The sequence below is a fragment of the Amblyomma maculatum genome, chromosome 11 (assembly GCF_055883805.1).
Source record: "Amblyomma maculatum isolate TAMU_Amacu chromosome 11, ASM5588380v1, whole genome shotgun sequence".
Lineage (NCBI taxonomy): Eukaryota > Metazoa > Arthropoda > Arachnida > Ixodida > Ixodidae > Amblyomma > Amblyomma maculatum.
The window spans coordinates 124,331,078-124,355,644 of record NC_139354.1 but is presented as its reverse complement, the minus strand read 5'-3'; the positions used below and the strand labels follow the sequence as shown (position 1 = coordinate 124,355,644).

General features: G+C 41.0%; 1 protein-coding gene and 2 pseudogenes across 7 annotated transcripts in view; 2 read left to right on the top strand and 1 right to left on the bottom strand.

The window, feature by feature from the left end:
- Positions 1 to 24,567, top strand: part of LOC146174893 (uncharacterized) — a 126,901-nt gene that overhangs the window by 16,245 nt on the left and 86,089 nt on the right. For 5 of the 6 annotated variants that reach the window (XM_084584101.1, XM_084584104.1, XM_084584102.1 and 2 more), the window contains 3 exons: positions 17,485 to 17,520; positions 19,949 to 20,013; positions 20,573 to 20,656. In XM_084584101.1, coding sequence (XP_084440227.1) covers positions 17,485 to 17,520; positions 19,949 to 20,013; positions 20,573 to 20,656 — 185 coding nt within the window. The remainder of the gene's footprint in view (positions 1 to 17,484; positions 17,521 to 19,948; positions 20,014 to 20,572; positions 20,657 to 24,567) is intronic. The other variant, XM_084584100.1, reaches the window with a different exon arrangement.
- LOC146174897 (uncharacterized) lies at positions 1,271 to 10,795 on the top strand (annotated as a pseudogene). The gene is made up of 6 exons (XR_014702010.1): positions 1,271 to 3,047; position 3,585; positions 4,965 to 5,116; positions 5,483 to 6,119; positions 7,189 to 7,264; positions 8,085 to 10,795. The product of XR_014702010.1 is annotated as an uncharacterized LOC146174897 (transcript).
- Positions 10,935 to 12,048, bottom strand: LOC146174896 (uncharacterized; annotated as a pseudogene).

Genomic DNA, 24,567 nt, shown 5'->3' with positions numbered 1-24,567 from the left:
AGGACTGACCGAACGCATGCCACCACTAGGCCATCCTTAACTAGCTATGAGTGCCATGTCTACACTACACTAAAGCTTTCGCAATTCTCAGTTTATACGGCCAATACAAATGATCTGTTGGAGTGAACAAACAATAGGTTTAAGAACTGTGTGCTGGCATCCTCGGAAAATTCAAGCCAAATCCATTTATTCTCAACAAGTCAACGAATTTCCCGATGTCAACAGCTATTGTTAGCTGGTAAAAAATACCAGGTAATCGTCTGCATAACTAACAGTACTATGCAAAAGGTCCTGCTCGGCTGAGCCGATCTGCCCTGCAAATATGCCCGGATCGATCGGACCAGTGCCGCGGCAGTCGCCAATAGACTCCTGCAATGAGGACCCCACCTGTCATTGGGCGGGTGAGCCACCACCTCAAACTTTCCTCCCTGTGAGATACAAGTAATAGTTTTTCATACAGCCAGGAGTATGGCGAATCTGGTTAGACGAACAAAACCTATGTTGGGCATTGTTTTCATGGTTTAGAAAGATTGCACAAGATTTTATGGTTTGAATCACGGTGAAGCTGAAGCTTCCGAATATGAGTGCAAGTAACAGCACGCCTGGAATACCGAATTATCTGTCCATAATTTTTATGTATATCTGTTTTAAATTGTTAACGCCGCATCTCTCACAATTACCGATCGACCATCGAACCGCACTTTAGGAGAAGGGAGGAGGGTGAGAGCGAAAGAGAAATTCAGGACCAGATGACCTACAGGACGACTACGGAACAAGTTTATTTGCTTCCGGGTCAACTAACGTTCACTGACGTAGCAAAGCACAGGCTCCTTTGAGTTTCGCCTCCATTGAAACGTAGCCGAGACGGTGGGGTTCGCGGCAATGTTCAGGGGATAACTGGTTTAGGGGAAAAATAAGCAGTATCTGTGCCACGTTCCCTGCCCAATTAGGTCAAGGTCACATTACATATTTTCATGCGCAGATTTATTTTTTGTTTTATTCTATTGGTTTTTTTTTTCGGGTAAAGAAGGCACAGTACCTTACTCATGTATTGGTTGACACCTATATTAAATATGTCAAGGTAATTCGGAACCACCGAGGGGAAATCCGAAGTTGCAACCCCAGTCGTAGAGCTCACTCTATTAAAGTATAGAAATATTTGCAGAATGAAAATTCGGTGTTAAGGTGCTAGCATGTATAATCATAAGGGAAGTTCCCCTTGAGCCTCCTCCTACATTTGCCTTCTGGTAAAGCTTAAGGCTCTGTTAAGGCTTATAAATTTTTAAGTTTATCCATAATAAACTCATTTCATTGCACTGGTCGAACAAGAACAAGGCGAGCATGCATGTGTTGAGATTTACTGCGCTCTTATGTGCTTGCATGAAAAGTAAGCTTAGAGATAATACTTCAACACCGTCATGATTCAGCTTGCTAGGTCGCCACTGCAAATTTCTGCTGCACAATGGTTCGCTCATAGTATGGATATGTTAAACCCTTTTGTAGCCTAGGCATTCCATGACCGAAACCTCTATCGTGTTTGTTTTTGATAAGAAATTTGCAGCTGCTTGTCATGCTTGAAATGGAGTGGAAACCTGTAAGGAAAATAGAAACTGATAAAATGGTACGCTTCCAGTAGTTATTAAACGAAACAAACTCATTATTTATTTTTGACAGTTGAATTGTATACCAACTGCTCAGAAAATAGGCACCTAAAATATTTTGGTACCGTCCTGGCACAGATGAAAACATGCAAGGCGTATTTCTGTGAAATTTATCTCTTTTGGATTTTATGCTCTGATATCCGAAGTTTTCGTTTGTCGAATTTCAACCTCAATTTCTCTGTCCTGCGCTTGTGGTAAAGTTTGTGCTGGATGAGGGAATTTCTCCCAGTATATGAACTTTTTATGATGCGTGTTTTTCTACAACTTATTATATAGTGTAAATTTGAAAACATTTAACTGGCGCTTTCCAGCATACTGCCTTGTAACTTAGTAAACAGAAATGAAGAAAACAATAGTATATTGAAATCATGAGTATTATTTGAAATCCTTGACATTGTCTTGCGCATAGATGAGGATGATGGTAGAGTTCTTGCATGACTCAGGAACGTGTTGGCGAAATAACCGCGGTAGGCATTTTAGGGACAAATGGCTTTTGTTTCCGGTTCGCAAAGGCTTTACCACTGTTTAGTGTCCTCTAAAACAATTTGGTGCAACTCTTCCTCTTTGACTAGAGTTCTGGTACCCTAGTGACAATGATGAGAGGTGTAAAGAAGGATGCCTTTATCTTTTAGTTAAATTCCCCGAGCAGCCATCAAGATATATGAGTATGCCCTATTGAAAAAATTGTATGAGGCAATACCCTCACATTTCCTCACACAATCTCACCCAATTCACATAAGAAATCACATACAAGATGCATAAAATTGCATAAGCTCTCATAGTTTCTTGCATGTTATCATAAATTATGCAAGATATTTTATGATAATAATGTGCACCGTATGAGAGTCTATGCGATTAGATGATATTTTATGAGGTTATTGCCACGTAGAACTTTTGGTTTTACAGTCGGGTGCCGTTACCTGAGGCGCGTAAGGTAATTTCTTCACTAGCATTTCTTCTAATTTATTTTATTTCTGATTCACTAGCGATGGAAAGGGCACCTGTTTTTATTTTGATATTTACTGATTGTCTTCATTCTACGGAGATAGCTCCACAGATGAGTGTATAACTTGGCTAAATAAATACTTTATCCACAATAGACCGATCGAACCGACTAGTTTCACGGCGCTACTGCTGCCACGGTGCATGATGGTAGATGTAGTTCTCCGGCCGCTCCAGCCGCACTGATTGCGTATGCGTCGCGCATCTAAACGATTTTTACTTCGTGGGGAGCTATCCTGCAATGGGAGGATTCACCTGTTGCGTTCCTGGGTGCTAAAACAAGAGTGCAAGGGACAAAGGTCTCGGGTTTTATGTCTTTCCTAAAGACCAAAAACTTCGACAGACGTGGATTCAGCGGATATACAAGACCGGACAGACTGGCAGGTAAGACAGCATTTTAGGATGCTTGGAGCCTTTTTCCAAGTAAATTCTGCAGCTGCTTGTATCTAAATGTAAAATCAGTAGTTGAACATTTCAAAGAATGCAATGGTCGGGTGTCTTTCCCTTTGTATTCCTATTCCGGAATGGATCAACAATCGTTAGCACGGGTGTACTTGCACACCGATGTTTCTTGCTGTAGGTACCCCGTTTCTTTGCTTCATTATCAGTGCGTGCTTTTATTACAAGTAGAGGGCTTCTAGACCTGAACATGGGTTACGTTGTTTTATTTACACCACTGGTAGGAAACACGCCTGCATAACGGGAATTGGCAAGCTCACTTATGAGTTTAAAGCGGAAACACAGACAGCTTGGATAACAACACAGCTTGGATAACAAATTTTTTAACAAATCGTTCACAGTTCGTTATAGTCGATCATACGCCATCTGATACCGTCTCTGTCACATCTGGGGTTCCACAAGGCTCAGTTCTCGGCCCACTTCTATTTTTGATCTATATCAATGACATAACGAATAATATAGGGTGCAAAATTAAACTCTTCGCGGATGATTGCGTTATATACAAAGAAATTAAAAGCCACAATGACCATCTCATCCTTTCCGAATCCCTCAGCAGGGTATCCGAGTGGTGCTCCCTCTGGCAAATGTCTATTAATGTTAAAAAATCAGTAGCCATGACAATTACAAGAAAAAAGCAATCCTCTCTCTTCACCTACAGCGTTAATGGTACACCACTTTTAAAGGTTGATGAATATAAATACTTGGGAATAACACTGACATCAAATATGAATTGGGAGGCACACATAAATAATATTACGACTACAGCACTACAAAAATTATTTTATTTAATAAGACGCCTTAAGACCACACCAATGAATATTAAGCTTCTGGCCTATAAAACATTTGTCAGACCAATTTTAGAATACGCTAACACAATTTGGTTTCCTTATACAGCAACTAACATAGCTAAACTCGAACGCGTGCAAAGAAAAGCAGCAAGGTTTATTCACAGCAAATACAGGCGTACAGACTCACCCTCCCTTCTCTTAGCTCGTTCAGATTTAAACACATTATCGACTAGAGCAAAACAAGCCCGACTAAAATTTCTTTATCAACTACTACACGGCCAGTACAAAATTGATACAACTACGTACATATCGCATTCACTGTCTAGAATAACACGGCACCACCACGAGCATGCGCTAACGGAATACTCTTTTTCTAACGACGCATTCAGGTACTCTTTCTTTCCTCGCGCGATAAGAGAATGGAATCAGCTAAGCTCATCTCTAAAAAACACAAATTCATTGTCGCAGTTCGTAACCCAACTAGAGTAAATCACAAGAGACAATTAATGCTTCTTACTTTTATTCCCGGTTGCCTTTACACGTTACTAACAATTCATAGGAATAATATGGGGTACACCGACTATTGTTATCTTTTTATTTTGTTTGTTTGTTTTTTATGAAATGCTGCCATACTGTTGCGAGTATTGTTCGGTTGTTTTTTCCAAAAATTGTATACTTTGTTGTCCGCATTTATTGGAACTGTTTAGAATTCTTTCATTTCTTTTATATTGTATGCTTGTAACATAACATGCGTTTTGCCCGTCTGCTAGGCTCTCGATTGAGAGCGGCAGTATTGTTAAATAAATAAATAAATAAATAAATAAATAAATAAATAAATAAATAAATAAATAAATAAATAAATAAATAAATAAATAAATAAATAAATAAATAAATAAATAAAGTGCGAACTGCGCAGTGTCGGTGCTGTTCGCCGTGAAGGTAAACAATAAAGGTAAACAGCTTGAGCATACAAAAACGCATAAATTACAGTGGACTAGCCCTGGCCATGCTTATAAGTATTATAGCTGTACTGCTGAAATTCTATCTACCCAAGTTTTGAAAGTTTGTGCAAACGACGGGAGACAGAGTATGCAGTGCCCACTTCGAAGGGGGTAAAAAGACTTACATGATCCGTGTTCCCGCAATTTTCCCCCTTAGACAGCAAAAAGTGAAGAAGAGGCGGCCGCTGAGAAGAACTGAGGTAAAATGAGCGCAAGGAGGAAATAAAGACAGCATGTCATGTTTACGTATACTTCATTTCTATTTTTGGGATAGTTTGACAGAAGGAGATGGCTAGATTAATTTTACTGTTGAATAAAAAACAAGAGGGAATATTTAGTCAATGTGAAATCATGTGAAGCCGAAATCATGTGAAGCTGTGTGCCGCTTGGTTACTGTGTGCCGCTATCTGATGTACGCAGTCATGGTTCGCGTGTGCGACCGTAGCGCTAGCCAATAGCATGCCTCGGTTGCACCCAGGCTTCCTTTATAAACCGAAGCCACTGAATCCTTGTTGCTTGTATGTTCGTGTTGCTGTCCGAATAAAGTCTTGCCTTCTCGGCGTCTAGGAACAACAACTAACACCTCAACTGTGCCTACCGAACACCCTGGGCAGGAAGTCTCCACGTTTGCCAGCAGCAGCGATGACAGCAACTGTAATTTAGAGCCTGAAGCGAACATACTCTTGGACCACTCGTACAACCGCCAGAATATAAGTTAGGATGACCTTGTCAAGAACGTCTCTGAACAGAAGCACATTGTGACAGACCTCGTGGAACAAGCTGAAGCAGCAAATGCACAAGCGGCAGAGCTAAAGCTCCAGCTGGAACGAAGTCGGCTTGATCACACTGAAACAAAAAAGTTGTGTGATCGTCTTCAGCGGAGGAACAGGGGCTTGAAACTCGAGCTGTCGTCTATACAAAAAACAATTAAGAACTTGCAAGACTAAGGCTGCTCAGAATATTTGAAAACTCGTATGAAAGGCTTGAGAAAGATGTGAAAAAGCTTCGCTATTACACAGGCTTCATGTACAGCGAGCGTTTGGAGGCTTTTTGTTCCGTTTTAAAGGCAGATGGAAAACGTCTTCAGTTCTGGCAGATGAAAGAAACCTGCAGTGAGGACAGAAAGTTCACCCTGCCTTTGAAGACTCAACTTGTGCTTGTCCTGATGCGGCACGGCTGGGTCTTGATGGCCTTGATCTCGCATACAGGTAGGCTGTCAACATTTAAAGCTTGAAACATTTTATTTGGCACTAAGAGCCATTTCTATTTGTTTTTTTTTGTTTGGTTGCTAACAGTGACCCATAAAAATCTTTTCCTACCTGTTTATGAGGATATTAGGTGGAAAACATTTTGTATGAACCCACTGTGAAGACTAAATAGGAAGAGTATTTATTTATGCCATTACGTTGGTGTATCTTGTTGCACAGTGCAGAACCCATTATGACAGTCACTCTTGATTTGGTTCACATACACAGTATGCTTGTAGGATTTTATGAAAAGGTCAGCTGCAGTATATGCAATTACTCTTTATACAGTATTATCTCAGTGTAGAAACACTGATTCTTAATAAAATGTCCGAAAAGTTTAGCACATTACATTCTTAAAACGTTGTGATGAACAGCTGTTCACTGTACAATGGCCTTAGTTGCTTATGCTCTGTAAAGCTACTTGCTGCATGCCTTAGAGCATAGTGTACCTCAAATTACAATCTTCAGCTAGAAATTAATTATCCTTAGCTGTTGTTTGAGATCATGCAACTTGATTTTTAATAACGCAGGGGTTGCATGGCTAGTGAGCACCGTGGGTAATGTGTTAGGTCTCCACAATATGATGTCGCTCTTTTAGCAAAGCATGTTGGCACTGTAGATTCTAGCAGTGCATGAGATGCCTGATGGCTTCAGCGACCATGATGCTTCTCCTATACAGACATTAATATTCTAGGAAATCTTTGTGCATATCAGCAGATAGTCTCATTGAGAGGGGGGGGGGGGGCACATAATACTCGTAAGCGTGCCAGCAGTAAGTTAAAGAAATGACCATTACCAAGTGCTGCTTTTGTTAACAATTACTTCCACTGAATGCCGCATGGAATTTGGAAGCTAAGCTAAGGGTACCTTATTATATCTCCCGCCTCTGCTACTAAAGTTCTTTAAACAGCCGTGTTATGAAATCTTTCAACTAACTGTTCTAGTAGCTTCCTCTTCTCACTTATTTTGTTTTCGAGCAACTGCAAATTACTGAAGGGCACATTTTGGATAAATGATGTTTTATTAACAGGTTTGGTGTTTCTAAAACCACTCTCTCAAGGATCTGGGCAACATGGTTGGATTTTTTGGACTATAGACTTTGCCAGGTATGTCAGCATCCCTTATTTGTTTTTTATGATGTTCCTTACTGTGCCTTTTCTCTTCTTTCTTTTTTATGGTCTTGATGAATCGCAACATCATACCTGCCAACCTAGTAACATGAAAATTCGGGAGACTGCTGGGGTTGGGGGGAGGCATATTTTTTAATTCAACTAGTCGGAAATTATTGAGCCTGATATCTGAAAGAGGTGAGAGTGGCGGTCTACTAGCTTGTTTTGAACTGATCTCTGTGTTATTGCATCATCAGGAACTCTTCCAAGAATACTTGCAAGTACTTTTTTTCTGTAACGAAATTTTTCTTGGCTTTTGATAGCACCATCAGTCGTTCCAACTCGGGGAAACACAAACACTGTACTAGCGCACCCGAGATCATATAACAACTGGATTGCTAAATGCACGAGCCAGCCAGAGAAAAGCCAGACCGGAAAATCCAGCTCCCGTCAGTCCCTCACATTCATGGTGGTGCTGGCGGCCGCTATCTAGATTCAAGGTGCATGCTGGTGACTAACCGCTCCTGCGCTGCTTTTCGGCATGGTTATATTATAGGATGTTATAGAATTATAGCTATAGGATGCAAAAAAAATATAGAAAAACAAATGCTGGGCTGTGTCGGCCACTTTTCAGAAGATTTGAGGTAGCGCCCTTACAATCACAAGATGTAATCAAATTGGGAAGACTCCCGGACAATTCAGGAGAATTGGCGGGTATGCAACATCCACAGGGGGCCTTGTAGTATTGCAGTAAAACGGGTACTGTATATGTATGTATAGAGTACAAATATAGCTCTTTTCATTACTCATTCTATAGGTCCCAACCTGAATGCCACCAGAACTATGCGACAAGTGCAGGTCAAAAGCCTTCATCGACAAAGGCTACACAACTGTTGACAGCATACTTGACTGCACTAAAATTTTCATCCAGACACCATCTGTTCCGGGTCCAAAGTGAAACGTACTACATATACAAAGATCATAATACTGTAAAGGGACTAGTTGTGTGCAGCCCCAATGGATTTGTGACATATGTGTCAGACCTGGCTTCCGGGAGAGTGTCTGACAAAGCACTAACAAGTTCTTCTGGAGTGTTTGAGTAGTTTGCACTAGGGCGAAGTGTGATGGCTCACAGGGGATTCACTATTGAGGAAGAGTGCAAGCAGCGGTCCCTGCACCTCAACATACCACCATTCCCGGAAGGACGGCCTCAGCTCTCAGAAGAACACGAAAATGAGACAAGACTAATTGCTAGTGTGCGGATACACGTGGAAAGAGTGATCAGGAGGATCAAGACATAAAAAATACTCTCCCAAGTGTTCCAAAGCAGCATGTCTGGGCAATTGAACAAAGTGTTGCACATTTGTGCACTCTTGACTAACTTCGCGGATGAACCATTGCTGTGAGCAGGTGTGAATCCTGAGTGTTTGCTTTTTGATTTGATTTATGGAGATTAATGTCCCAAAGCAGCTCAGGCTATGAGAGATGCTGTAGGTAAGGGCTACAACACAATTTTGACCACCTTGGGGTTCTTAAATGTGCACTGACGTTGCACTGTATACAAGTGCCTTGTGATTCAACTCAATCAAAATGCTGCTGCAGCAGCTGGATTTTGTGCTCGGTCTCTCTGGTCAATAGTAGAGCGCCCTAACCACTTAGCTACAACAGGCTTTTCGTGTTTGCAATGCAAGGCTGTGCCAGTAGGCTCATGCATGTCTTGATCAAGATCCATGTTTTTTGTTGGTTCACATAACCATTATCAGCCTATACTCCCTGCAGGGCACACTTCTGTATTAATGTAATGAACCCTGTGCGGTGTCAACTGCAAGCACCTCATGTCCCCAACCTCTTTTCTCATCCGTCAACAAAACGGCACTCCCTGCTATGCTTGCCCCCTTCTCAGAATCTCATCTGCTGTTTTAAGGAACCATCAGTTATGTTTCCTTTGCATTACGTGTCCGGTCATTGCGCATTTCTTCTAGATTTCAACCATGATATCATGAGCCGACATATGTTCTCTGACTAACTGCACTCATTTCTTGTGGCTTGTGATTTCCCGATCAATACTACGCTGCGGGAGAGGATAAAAAGAGGCCGAAAGTCAGGGATGTTAAATTATGTCCTCATTTCTGACACTTCCTTAATGTAATTTTATCACTTCCTCCATGAAGGACTTTCATGGCTGTGTAACTGATGATTTTTCATTACCTTTTTAGATTCCTCCTCTCCACCTTGTTGAGGAATGTCTGCACAACTTCTGTGATTTTAACCAAGTCAAACGTTTTATAATTTCTGAAGGCTGTACACAGAAGTTGGTTACATTATATGCACTTTTTTATCAACTCAATGTTGTGAGAATAGTTCATTGCAGAACAGCCCGATTATTTGGTTACTTCAAGTACTTTGGCGATAATCATATATACATTTTGTATACAGAAAAGACAGTAAGCTGAACAGTTCAATCCTTCAAGAGGTTAACATCCTCATCTTTTAATGTGCTAGCATTCCCCAAAGATTCCAGCATGTTCAATGTTGTCGGTCATTGTGTACAGAGCACAAGCTTTCTAGCACATTGTTTCCATTTCCTTTCAGTACACTGAACTTTTCATAGTACCAGTGCAAAAAAAAAGAATATTACTGATGTATGAAAAACAGACCTAGTTAACTGCTGTTGTCGCAGTCGGTCTGTTTGAACATGATCTGCAATCCAATGCCCTCATAAAACGGTAAAAAGGTAGCTATTTGTCATCAGTATACTGGCAATGCTCCAGCACAGTGGGTGTCATTCTTTGACTAGGAAGGATGTGTATAATATGTTTCGAGCACATAAGTCACTAAACAGTTTTCATGACGGGGCATGGTCACGTGGTTAACAAAACATCTGAAATCCAAAGAATGTATTGTGCTTTGTTATAAGCTATTCAGTTTGTCTAAGAGATGTTTATGTAAAATTATTAAATGCAAGAGAGCATTCATATTTACTACACGTGGCTCCTGTGTTACCTAAAGTATCATTTACCTTAAGTGAACGGTGAAATTTGGATTTTTTTTAGGAGTTCTTTCACACATCACCACTATGATTTGAAGACTGTATGCAACTTAACAGTGTCAGAACAACGTCGCTAATTATCATTCATGTTATATTGTCAGCCAGAAAATGCTCAATTTTGAACCAGACAAAGGTTTAATACCATGTTAAAGAATCCAGCAATGAAATTTATTATTCCTGATTGCTTCAGTGTGCCTTATTCTTTGTCCTCTCAGTTAAATAATTTATTAGTGCACCTATGCCAACGTACAAATGCTGTTCAAGAGTGCCCACAATACAAATATACTTTACAAGCACAGCTGCGGCGGTCAGTTAGGCTATTTAAATAAAAGGTAGCTTTTAACAGCTAACCTGTCCTCTCAGATCCATAATCCTGCTGATCACATGCAATTACACAAGAAAGTACTGAACAAAAAAAAAACAGCTGTATTCATTTCCTGTCCAAACTTCAGAATACAGTACTTCAGCAGTTGCTGGAAATGTGGGGTAGCAAATACATAGTAGCAAAAAATTTGGAACGTTTTACTACCTCTGAAAAGAAACCACTGTCAAAGGGCACGAAAATTCGCGCACACTTTTCTTTGCTGTACCCCAAGAGTACACAGGAATTCAGGCCAGTCACACACATCTGGACTGGCACTTGCGTATAATATTTGCGGCTTTTTTTAACTGTCCATCACGCATCTGCATTTTGGCAAAGACTTCAACCTTGAGAGGAACTTTGATTTCTAGTAGCCGTGGTGCACAGCATTTGCACTTCACAAGACCGTCAGGGCTTGCTTCTAGGAAGCTGTGCTCCCGTGAGAGAAGGAGGCCAGTCTCACTAATTTCCAGCTCCACATGGGTATCATTTTGGTCCTGAAAGGCTTGTCGGGCTTCAGGCTCGCACAATAGTCCCCGCTTTATAGCAAATGTTGCCCTATCGTTTTTCCCTCCCATTACTGCAGCAGTGAGATTTGGGGCATCATGTGGTCCCATTTTTGTTTGACATGTTTTGACCCAAGTGAACACTCTCTGTGCCAGTGATGCTGTAATGATGCCCTTCCTATATCTATGCCAAAGGAGGCAACTACTTTGAACTCGTGTGGCTGCTTCTAAGGCGGCAATTTCTGCCTTTGTGTATATCAACAAAGCGTCTCTCTATTTAGCTCGTTCCAGCCACCTTGCAGGTAGTCCACGCACATCTTCCGGGTCTGAACTTTCAGCTTTCTTTCGTTTTACTGGGATGAAGTCGTTGGCTTCCAGGACATCTGCGAAGCAATCCAATTTGCTTGTTTTAAACTTTTATGCAGGTTTATAAGGCGCAATGTGGACAAATCCATGTTCTCACTTTGCAGCACTGCTATTCTTTTGTGATGCCTTGGTGCGTCGCTTAGTCTTTCAGTGGTGTCCTTTGAAAAAACAATGTGCTGAAATTTCTCTGTTACTTTCCTTGGGCCTCGTGGATTGTACCACTGACGCTCCCCTTCGGTGCATGCTACAGCATCTGGTACATTAGCAAGATCATGCTGTGCAATGTGCATTACTCCATACAAAACAAAGCACACATGCTTACACACTCCGCCTTTCCCAGCAATACATGAATAGTTGCAGCTTATCACTTCTCCATCACACTTAAGCAGCTTGACCCCAACATTATATGTTGTCCGTGTTTCCATAAACGCCAGCACATGTGCTTTTACTATGATCTGTGATGTGTCTTCAGTTGAAAATGTCAACTTTTGTAAACGGCCTGATGTGAAAAGCCACAGACCACTCTCTCGATGTTTTAGGGCCCCTTTGCTTTCAATGTACCTGCATAAAAAAATAAACTTCAACATTAGTTTCGCTTTCGATACGGTTTTTCAAGCATGTACATGTACACATTCAAGCCACAGATCGTATGGTGAAGCGTCCTCAAAAATTCAATGAGGCCATTTAAACAGCCCCCCCCCCTCTTTCATTGGTCCACAAACATCCACCTCTCAAAATGTTTTGGGTAGAACCCCGGTTACCTTGCATACTAAAGTTTTTAGCATTATAGAAGCTCTATAAATAGAGAAGTTTCTTCTTCACATGAGCTCTAATCTGGTCTGTACACCTGAAAAAGGGAATTTAGGAGGACTCTTTTGACTAACGTCAGGCACCAAGAAACCTTGGTGCTGCTTTATAAAACAGACAAAGTAACAAAATGAGCACTTCTAAGCATTACTCCATTTCAAATGAAAGGATACCCATAGGATGCATTTTGAACAATCAGAAAAAGCGACAGGCAGATTAAAACTGACAGCGTTATCATAAGTTAATAATGTCAAGCTCTGTAAAAACCTTGCAAATACTTCATACTAAAATAAGAAATTTGTAGCGCCACACTATTGGTTTGAAAAAAAAAAACTTCCTCAAACCTTTCAGCAGGGTCATGCTGTCTCAGGTTTTGAATAGGCACTCATCAGTTTTATAGAGCAATGACAGCTTACTATATAAAGTTTGCATACCTGACAATGTTCTCTTTTCCGATGAAAGGGTTCAGTGACCGCGTTTCACGGGTTCAGCCTTGACCATTGTGGTTCTGTAGTCCACGTGACATTGCAAAACCGTGCACAGCTGTCAAAAAGGTAAAAATTCTAGTCATACGACATGCCAGTGCAATTTCAAACCGAACACTGCGTGCTCAACTTTCTGCAGTCTATACACTTTCTGAGACTACCTATTTTGATCATGGCATTTCTATTGTCATAAGTGGAACAAAAGCATTTACACACCATGCAGCACTAAGACAAAAGACCGGTAGCACAAGACAATCAGTGTCCCATAGTCCAAATATAAGCTAAGTTAATAAACAAGCTGTATGTATTGTTAACATTGCACAACCTTCATTTAATAACGTTTATACCCTGCAGATATCTATTCAATCCTGTGTCACACTGTGCTGTTAATCTGATAACAATTACATTTTCCTAGAGCAGACATAGGCTTCAATGAATGCTATTTCTCATTTCCATTGATTTTATCCTTCAGGCACTGCCTAAAGTTCTTTGAGGATAGGTACTGTTGTGAGGTTGAGGTTCACTTAAAATGCTTTAAGAAAGCTGTAATAAGGCAATTCTAAATATGTTAAGTTGCAATTTCAAGGAACCTTAAATATCAAATTAATGATAGGATGACAGTAGTGAAAAGAAAAGGCAGGGATAAGACAAAAATCATAATGCAAAACCCAATCCAGAACAAATGCGTCACCACGCGCATTATTTCTTCTGTACGCTTACTTAAAGCTTGGACCTAATCCGTCAGTCTGAATCATTAATAAAATATTATTACGTCTACTTATATAAAGAATGACGCGTATTCGCCAATGCGAAATTGATAAACTTGACTCAGGCTATGCAGTTGAAGATTTCGAAGTAGTAGCGAGACTATTCACTTTAAGACAAATAAAAAACGTCACCGAGCCTACTAACGGACCTCAAGATATCACGGCGGCTAAATATTAGTTATGCGCGATGGCCACGTAAGTACCATCAAGGGTTCAAATTACTCGACCCCGCATTTCAAGACTGTCGCCAACAGTTACGCGGTGCTCCTATATTCATAGCTACGTTAACGTTACACTCATTGCAATGCACGTGAGCGAAAACGGTGGAGCAAAACAAGTGCTTACATCAGAATAGTACTCATACATATCTCAAATTGTAGTCATCTAGAATAACACTGCAGATAAAACCACTGCGACGCTCGGCGCATATCATCAACAGAAAAGGAAGAGCAGCAGACACTTTCAAACGTTGAGCTTTCATGAAAGAGTCAATACAATTTAGTAAAGTACTCACATGACGAAATTTCCTCGATGGTGAAGTCGGAGACACGTGCGAGAACATTCCGTGTACTCAACAAACGCTGATTGGAATGGTGCCGTAGTGCAGCTGGCTGTAGTTCGGCTGACGACTGACTACAACTAGCATGGCGGCGGCGCCACTTCCGGAAAACCGGCGCAGGCGCAGATCGGTTGGTGGGATCGGTCTATTGTAACAGTTCTCCTTATTTTTCAGTCAAATATTTGCAAATTCCTTCTTTCATTTTGATCAAATATTTGCTACTTCCCTTTTTAATGCGCGCTCAGCTCTCACCACCATTTTCTTTCTTGCGCTTGATCTACTCGGCCACTTCTATCCCCTCTATAAGGTTGTAGAGCATCTTGCCATGTCGTTTGGTAGCCAAGCCTTTGTATTCTCAGAGATCTAACAGCTATCGAACAATCTTGCCATTTAAATATGCCGCGCAGTGCGGGATGAAATTGCAGATATCTGTTTTGTTCGAACCAGACTCAGCCTGCTTCTAGCTTCCCGCAATCTCAAATTCTGTTTTACTGTTTCCTTGTATTCTTTGTTCCAGCTTCAGCGAATCGGAGACTTGATCAGTGAAGGTTGACAATGTCGCATACTCTCAGGCCCCTACTAATCCTGCATAATACTAGAGCCAGAACACATTGTGAAGTCTAAGTAATGCTAATTACCGCTTAGTGTCGACTTTTAAGCTCTTGGATGTGCATCTCCGGTTCGTTCATTGGCGAAGGAAGGTATTCTTGTCCAACGAATTCCTTTCCTTTGAGAATTGTTCTGCAATTCCATCTACTAATCCTTTGTCGCGTGCTAAAGTTTATACATGTACTATAGCACACTTTTTTCCCAAGTCGGCATTGAAGCAGCTCATATTACAATATATTTAGTGTTCACCACTATCATTATCGGATTCCAGTCTCAAAAGAACCATTTGACAAACTGGCAATCGGGACCTAAACGAGAAGGCCTTTTCGCTTTCAGCTTTTGCCTGTAATTGTGTTTCTTTGCAGTGGCTGTCATGACTTCTTTACTTCTGAGGAATTGCTCTCTATTGCCAGAAGTATCATTATTCACGAGGAATTCCACGCGAAGTTACTTCTCTTTACTCAATCACGAGGGAATAGTATGTCCCCACTCAGTCAGGCAGGTTCTTTGCTCCTAACGTCTGGCGTTCCCCGACGTAGCCCGACCACACTTGGGCTTTACAGGTTATGATTATTTATTCGCAAATTTGCGCACACTTCATTATACTTAGAGGGCACTTTCTCCGCTCAATACTCGAGTTCAGTCTCTTTTGTCGTCTCCACGTTCACCGTGCTCCCTCCGAATCAACTCTTCCTTCGAGAATCCTCCTCGCCGGATACTTGACTGCTTTCCGTAGTTCAACTCCTCAGAGATCCGAATGGTTACTGAAACTGGAAACCGTTGCAGGTATACCGCTGCTCCCAGACGCGCACAGGGGCAGCTCGCATGACAAAGGCAGTGTGCCTTGCGGGAACCCATATATCTTCCTCATTACCGTCCTTCTTGCGCCCGTTCTCCGGTGTCCCCCACCACTTCGCTACCCTCATTTCAGGAATGTCTTCCGTCCATAACGCTTGGCGGAATACACGGCATACACATCATCATCACCGACATCACCATAGTCATCATCATCAACCGGACTACACCCACTCCAGGGTGAGGGCCTCTCCCATATTCCTTCAATGAATCAAGACTGTGCTAGCTGCATCCACTTGATGTATGTGAACTTCTTAACCTCCTCCACCCACCTAACTTTATGCAGCCAACAGCTAGGTTTTCTTCCCTGAGAATCCAGTTTGTTACACTAAGCGACTATAGGCTATCCTCTCTTCGCAATACATGTCATTTTGATGCCATTTCTTCTTCTTGATTTCCACTCGAACGTCAGTGACGTGATTTATTTCTCGGACCCACACTGCAAGCTTCTTATCTCTTCAAGTGGCCTCTACCGTTTTTCGTTTCATAGCCCTCTGCGTTGTCTTAAAATTAAGTACAACCCTATTTGTTAGTCTCCACGTTTCAGCCCCATAGATGAGTACAGGTGAGATGTAACTGTTGTAACCTTTCCTCTTGAGTGATACCGATAAGCTAATAGTGATGCCAAATGCTCTCCATCCCAATCTTATTCTTGTTATTTCATTCATTGAATCATTCATTAATTCATTAATAAATAATACTGTAAGCCTATGTAGTCTATTAGATGTGTGGAGAATAAACAATATGCACATTAAAGAAGGGAGCACATTTAAACAAGTACAAAATGCGACACATATATACAAGCAAATACAGTGGACCTAAAGCAGAAAATCAAATAACACAAGAGAATTTGATTATGCAGAGGGACAGATTTTATATAGGTACGTTTTATGCAACGTATATTTCAGGCTTTCAAGAAAGGCATCTAGAGTATTACTTTCTACAATTAAGTCAGGCTGCATGTTCCACTCTTTATTCCCTCTAGAATAGAAGCAGTATTTAAAACAATCTTTATGAGAAAACGGCACAGGAAAATGCTTACTATGGCGATGTCTGATGGCTCACAGTGTGATGTATTCATCTGGAAGTGACCATGGATTAGAAGCAAGAGATACTTCAGCCTTTCTGTCTTAGTGCGGCATTCTAGTTTTTCGAGGTTGGCTGATCGGCATAATTCGGTCGGTGAATCGGTTTTGCGGTATTTATTGAAGACAAAATGGGAAGCAAGTCTTTCAACTTTGTCAATTTTTGTTTTGTGAGATGCTGTGTAGAGGTCCCATGCAACTTACCCATATTCAGGTGTTACCCATATTCTAACCAGGCTCCTATAAGTGAAAAGTGGATGTTTTTATACTGGGAGTTAGATGCACTGCGGATAATAAGACTGAGCCTCCATATTACTCTGCATTTGTATCTATATGTATCTGTATGTGTATCAAAAAAATGTATCTGTAATGTAATGTATCTGTAGCATACATTATTTATGTGCGTAGTCCAGCTTAAGTCAGAACTGAAGGTCAAACCAAGATACTTTTTCTGTTGTACCCTATTAGCTTGTTTAACTGCTATGTAGTAAGGACATATCATATTCGTCTTCCTGTTAACATACATGATTAGTGATTTATCAGGATTTAGTACGATTTGCCATTCAGCGCGAGCCTTCAATTTCTAGTAGATTAGTGTTCATGGTCCGCATCTGCAGTTACTACCTCCCTTAAGTAGATATATTCGCCTACTACTTCTAGTGCTTCTCTACATAACGTGAGCTGCTGTTCCTTCCCGAGGCTATCGAACATTCCTTCAGTCTTCTGCTTATCAATTTTAAAGCCTACCTTTCTTCTTTTCATGTCTAGGTGATGACAACACAGAAAAGGCCGACCGTTCGTTCAGTAAGTACCCGAAGTAAAACACGCCTTTTAGGACTGTTTCTATTATCTCGCTCGGCCTTTGTGAACTAATCATTAGGACTACCAATTCAAACATCGCGAGTTTCTCAACCACCCCTGCTAGGCTAGCTTCACGCGATGCGATTCGAATTTGAAGATGTTAGGGTTGAGTGTCCCGAAATGGTCGCCAAGGAGAGCATGGTCTAAATCTTTCCATATGCATCATCTCTAACCAGCTTCACGTTTAGCTTCTCCACGACCGCAAAGAGAGTCCTGTGGGTACATTTTTTGGGCTCTTATGAGGCTCAGATGTTACTACACAAAAAACCTTCACCGGTGAGAAACTATGCTCTCAGCAGCTGTCAACAGACGAATAGACTCCCAAAACCAGGTTGTTGAACGTCATCAATCCGGCTTTTGATTCAATGATGGATTTCCTTTGGCCGGGACTCGCATCGCGAGTGAACTGCGCGTTCCATGCGATGTGAGATACTTTAATTCCATGTCGTCACAGCTTTTTTATACTATTGATACATCTCGCCCGTTCAGATATCATTTGGTGTCGAAAACGATACATTCATATAGGGATGTAGAATGAAGAGAGCGAAGATGACAAAACGCTAGGCAATTGTAGCCTAAATTTGCTCACGATAGTGATACTTAGCGTAAACAACAACTTTTAGCAAGTATCCTATATTCATAAATGGAAATATTTTAATAACATGAGGTAACCTCGCGCATAAATACACGTTTTAGCTAAAGATAGATTTTAGTATTGTAAAGAAATCCTTTCTTGATTTCTCTGGCTTAAATATACTGCGTGTTTAACTTTCTCCACAAAGCCACGTCTCTCCACTAAACCTTGGGTTTATAGGCACGGGTGCGAGCAGTATGAGACATTTTACCCCCAAAACAAAAACAGTCCAGATGGTCTAGAGCAGCCGGTAACAAAAATATTTTAGTTAAGTACCATTGTTTGGTTTCTTATTATATATGCCTGTCGGCTTATATTTTATTCTCACGACATAGATTGCCTAAAATGAGCGATGGGACGTAAGAAATATCAAAATTGAAATTATTGGTTTCCCATTCTCACACGCTGATCAATATGAAGAGAAAAACATCTGACGGCAGTTTACAGGTCAAGTTTGGTGCTGTATGCATTGAATAACAGAATCAGCTGTAAATATTTCCGCTGCGCTGAAGCACTCGCATTTATAGCAAGGAGCGCAGAAAAGGCTGGTCGCGGATAGAAAATGCCTCAAATACCCAAAACACTCTGGCTTTCTCTATGGGTTATTATGGTACTCACCGGTAAGCCCGGCTTTCCTTTTTCTAACTTGTACAATGGCCGTATAAGCTGCCACATAGCAACTGCAAATCAATGTTGACTTTGCATTAATCCCACACTTGTGTACTGTCAATGAAAAGACTATGATATGCTCTGACTGTTAAATAACTATTTTATATACATACACCATCTAGCATAAGCGCATGTCGATGCTATATTGTTTACCCAAAAGTTATTACTTGAAGGTAAACATCACAAACCATTCGGCTATAACTGGCAAGCATTTCCGCTTTAGAAACTATATTATATATAGAATGAAGAAAAATGTGCACAAAACAAGCCTGAATTGTTTTATAACCTGAGCTCGAAATTGAAGGAATAATGTTAGCCACCTTTTTATCAAGGTCATGGCCAGAGGTATGAAAACGCACGAGACAGGATAATGAAGTTACTTTCGTTGTCTTCTATCCATGATGCAAGTTACACATTTCGAAATAGCGCTTCTGGAGGCGAGACAAGTACACACGTCGTAGACGTTGGTATAGAATACCTGGAAGCAAAAAAATACGAAAAGATTATAGTCACTCTTCTGCTTATTAGCGTTTTGCTTCAAAAATTTACAACATATGCATTTGGTTCTAAGACACAATCGAAACTATTTTTGATGTATATATCCCAGAAAATTCAGAATTATAATTAAACTAGAGCAAAGCAGAATTATATTTTTGTCCAAATAATAGTTTTCCGCAAGTTTCGTTGAAACACATGTCTTCGTAACGCTAAAAGTATTTCCTCACTTATCCGGGCCACATTAGCTTGTCTTATAAGATTGACTCTAGTTTGGGCATGATATCTTTTGCGCAGAGATTTGAGTTCTCTTTAAGGATGAATACAGATATTTGTACAGAATAGTGAAGGTCCTTTCCTTTGTCGGGATGCAAAGGTGAAAGGGATAGCTGCCAATTTTGAAAGCAGAAACATCCATCGTCTAAAAGTATTTGGGTTGATAGTTACACTAGAGGACCTCGTACTTTTAGGAGGCTAACAGGTAACTTATAGTATTTGCAATGTACCTATCTCTTTGTTTCTCACTTAAGAGGCATAAGAAGCGGAATGTTTCAGGTTACTTTTCTTTTGCAGATTTTGGACTGCCTAAGCGCCATACGAACTCTGCTACTGCTCCATGCACAGGAAGGCCTATGACGGTAATACCTAATGAGATACGGTTCGAGTTTTATAATGTGGACATGAAGCCTTGAAGTACTCGGGAAAGAAAGCGTAAATTATCTGTGATAATATACCAGAAACTATATCTAATTGGAAAAAAATAATAGTCAGTGAAAATTGCATGATTAGATGAGACATATAACATTCGATTATGTAAAAGCGCAGCGTGTTAAAAAAAATATCTGTGCATCATGAAACCGCGCAGAAAGACAAGCGACAGAGAAGAAAACGACGGCACGAAGCGCGGTTGGCCGCGCTTCGTCCCGTCGCTTTGTTCTGTGTTCATCGTCTTTTTGCGCGGTTTCATGAGGCATTCCTATACTAGCCACAAATTATCCTGACACGTAGGGAATAAAAAGAAGCGGCTAGCGTCTATTGGTAGGCGAATATTTCTTTTGCATTGCTGAAATAAAGAGCTGTAAATAAATGGCTGCTAAAACCTTATATGATACTGTAGCCCATAACACGCCAGTTGCAAAATTTATTAGTCCAGCAACCAGCAAAAAAATTTACTATTACCGCCATGTTTTATTGCAGTCAAATGTGAACCCTTGTATGTATTGGTGTGTTGCAAATGGAAGAATGTCCGATCGCCGATATCCAGATGGCACGCAATGCTCGGTGAGTTCTCTACGTGTTAATGCGATGCGGAAGGTGGTGCTTAGTACGTTTGATTTAAAAGGTGTGCCTTATAATCTCTTTGCAACAATAATCATAAAATCTGCGTTAACATTTTAATGAGGTAATTGATTTAAGCCTACTAATTACCACCAATATTATACAACTCAGGAAAAAGGAACTCAGTAAGGCCGGCTAAGATCCTTTACGGCATAATAAAGCGTAGATTGTGGGATGTTCTAACATTGTATTGGTCAATAAATAAACCAAACGTGAGCAAAAATATCAATATAAAGTTTACGGGACCGTACTAGCTGAAAATATTAAGGGACATTAGTTGTGTCATCGAATCTGAATTAAAAACGACCCATTTTAAGGAAATGCCCGGTTCTGAAAAACATGGTTTACATTGGAAGTCAGAAAACAGGCGCTAAATATTGGCGTCGGTTCTCAGCCGTATCCTGTCTGCAAACATTTGTTAAAAATGGGTAAGTACTGCTTAACATCCGTTCACTTCGCTTCATCATTAGTTTTTATCTCAGCACTGAAGAGAAATTGATTATAACAAGTCTGCATACTCCAATTTTGTTGGTGAGGATTTTACGCGAAATGCTTCAATGCACTATTCCGAAAGGGAAACATCGAGGCTTCCAACGATGATCTTCCACTGTAATTGCGACAGTATTGTTCTGATAGGTCGAATTTATACCGCTAGAAAATAACAGCTCAATCAGTCTAAAAATTTTTCTATAATTTACATCTAAACTCATGAGCATCCCGCAAGATGCATGTTTCTTGTTTTGTTTTTATAAAGCCACTCTTATATTAGGCAGCCCACTGCATACGTAAACATTCTAAAGAAACCATCACAATGAGCCTCAGGAAAGAGAACAATACAAGGCTGGACTAAACTGAATATTTATTGAAGGAAAGAAGACAACGAAGACTCGTTCAGAAATGCGCGCGCAACCCAACCGATGAAATGGCAGGAAAAGGAAATGACGCTCCCAGGAGCAGACCAAAAATTGCAATGGAGTTCATGGTTGCTTTTATGCGATAACATACACACGTTCTTTCATTGAAAAGCCGCCACCGCGGCAAGCAGTGGTCGGCAACGCTCCAGATTTGCCTAAAGTGTCATGATGTTCACAATCACTTGGCCAACAGATGGAATTTCATTCTAATCCCCAAAAAAGCTATGGGCTTAGGATAGTTTCCCAATTCAGCCAAACGTTAGCGGCGAGATTGCTCCCTGAGGAGAAATCACAAAAAAGGAAATGAAAAAGTATGGGGGAGGAGGAGTTAAGCATAACTTGAGCCTAGTTACGCGTGTAGAAGCTCTGCTAAACTTCGTTCGTATTTTGTAATAATGATGAAGGCGGTTAGAATTTGGCTCAGGATTCCTTTTCTTAACGAGGAGACACGACAACGTTTAACATCTTAAAATAATTTGATTCCATGATTTATTATACAGTTTTAATAAGATATTTGGTGGAAAATGCGGCTCACTGCCTATCTCACTTATAGGTGCACAGTTAAAAGATTTACGTCGAGGTCACACTGTATTTTACTGTATATTGGAGTTCGTTTCTGAGGAACGAAATGTGCGACAGCTGTCTTCATTTAATATCTTTAGGAGAAAGCTCAAGGCTATTCCAACGACAACAGTCGGGATTCCGAAGTTGCATCTTTAGTTGAAGACCTCACGCACCAAACAATTAATCCCTTTGTGGCTAAAATCGAGGCCTAATGAATGCTGGTCGGGTACTCAACGCATAGGTGCAAAGGGTCCTTGGTGCCGACCTTGGTAGAAGGGCGCCCAGTGAACGAATTGTGTTCGGTATAACTTTCTAACGCAACGTTTGTTTAGAACCTTGCCAATGCGAGACTAACCATAATAAATAGCTTAAACATTAACGACAAGATCTCCGACAAATGTACGGAATGAAAACATAAGCAAAGAATTAATATGGCTAACCCTAAGTAGACATAGCAATAGGTGCAACTCCTCCACAAATGTCTACGAACCTCAAGGACATTTCAGCGTGATCTGGAGTACACAAAGGTGCCGAGGACATTTTGCAGGGGGAGGTTATCAACATTGATTAACGAATCAGCGGCTTTGTTCAGAACTGACACTCCAGGCGCTAAAGGCGTATAGGCAATAGCCAGCAGTAACGGGGGTAGGGGATAAGAACAGTACGCTATAGCCATTGGCTACCAGCTGCGTGAAGAAGCAGGTGGACGGTGTAGAAGAAGCGAGCACCGCGGTATGAAGCGATAGCCCAGGCTACCAGCCCTCATGTAGCGCCCACAGTAGCCAAGCCGTATGAACGTTATTCCGCGGCCTAGGGGCAACACGAGTTGAATTGCCATGGCAGGCCGATTTTCATGTTACCCTTTTATGGAGGAGAGCGGCGATTTGGCAGCTCCGACCAAACGTGCATTCAGGCAACTGTACGACCAGTAAGTGCGTGGCCTGGTCAGCTTTCGGCCAACGCCTTGCTGGAGCACATGAAAAACACGCCGACCAAGCTACGGAACGACATAGCAGAGCTTCCACTTTAAAAGTCGCTTTTAAAGGCGCCATCGGGTTTACTTTCAAGGCGAACCTGAAGCGTGGATTCATTTTTTAAACTACTGGGTCAGTTTGATTTTAGCAATATTGCATTTATACTTATCGGCGTCTTAAATTTGATTTCATAAAAACGTTGCTGCGCAGTCAGCCAAATCCTCGGCAATCAGCTGAGATGCTGAACGGTGAAAACATTCAGCAAGTGCGACCTGGCAGTTTGATGGAGTAGAGTGCGGATGCGAGGGAGGCAGCAGAAAAGTGGACCAGAAAAGGCCGTGATGCGGGAACTAACAAATATTATTAAAATGAATAACTGCGAAGTAAAAGCAAGTAATGCGGCTTGTTGCCATGCCATCAAAATACTATTTTTGAGACCACATAGCAACACTTTGCCATTTATAGTGCGGTTGCAAGAGAAAGGAATTTTAGTGGCTTGGGGGCCGACTTCTATTATTCAAAAGAGGAAGGAACCGTTTATCATGTTCTCTTAGGCTGCTGGGACGTAGTTTTCTTCCGGGAGGGACGTTTTTCAAAGGTTTCTTAAGAAATTCTCCACTTCACCCTCACGGAGGCCGATATCTGCCGAATGAAAATAAAGACGTTATTCTTTATGATATAGTAATTGCGTTAGGCCTGCATAGTATATGGAGAAGTAGGATGGCTTTGCATCACACAGAGTTTACCACACGGCCGCTGAGAGAATATTTTAAATATATATTGGGAGGTATTATAGAGCTCTCAAACTTATGACTTCATCCCCTGACTGGCTAACACATTAAAACATCATAGTTATTGATACAATTTTACTCAAGCTACACCAGTCAAATACAACTAAGGGTTCTTGTCTAAATATGTATACTTTGAGTGCATTAAAGAAGCACACCTGTGGCAATGCGTTAATTCTACATAATCAAATGCCGGAACACGTAAGTTAGATTCCATCTCTTAGTACACCTCTTCTGTAATATTTATTTTGACTCTTTACGACCGTCTAAGAAGTTACGAACATAATATCGGGGAGAGTGTTTCTCTTTATAGGTTGATTTATGTGATGTTCTTTAGTGTAAATAGCTGTAAAACCAATCACGAACACGCCCGGCTCCAAGGGTATGACCGTGACCACAGGATGCACTACCATAATCTTTTCCCGCCTTCCAAGGGTGTGTATTGTCTTTTCGTGGCGCGAGACACATATCTAAGCCGCAATTACCGTTTAATTAGTTGACAGAAAACGAGTAAGAAGGAAGAAGTTACGGGGTCCTACAACTGAGAGATCGTAGCGCGAAATTCTGATCGGTTGCCATCCAACCCGTAACCTCGCTTTCATGCCCTTAGATGG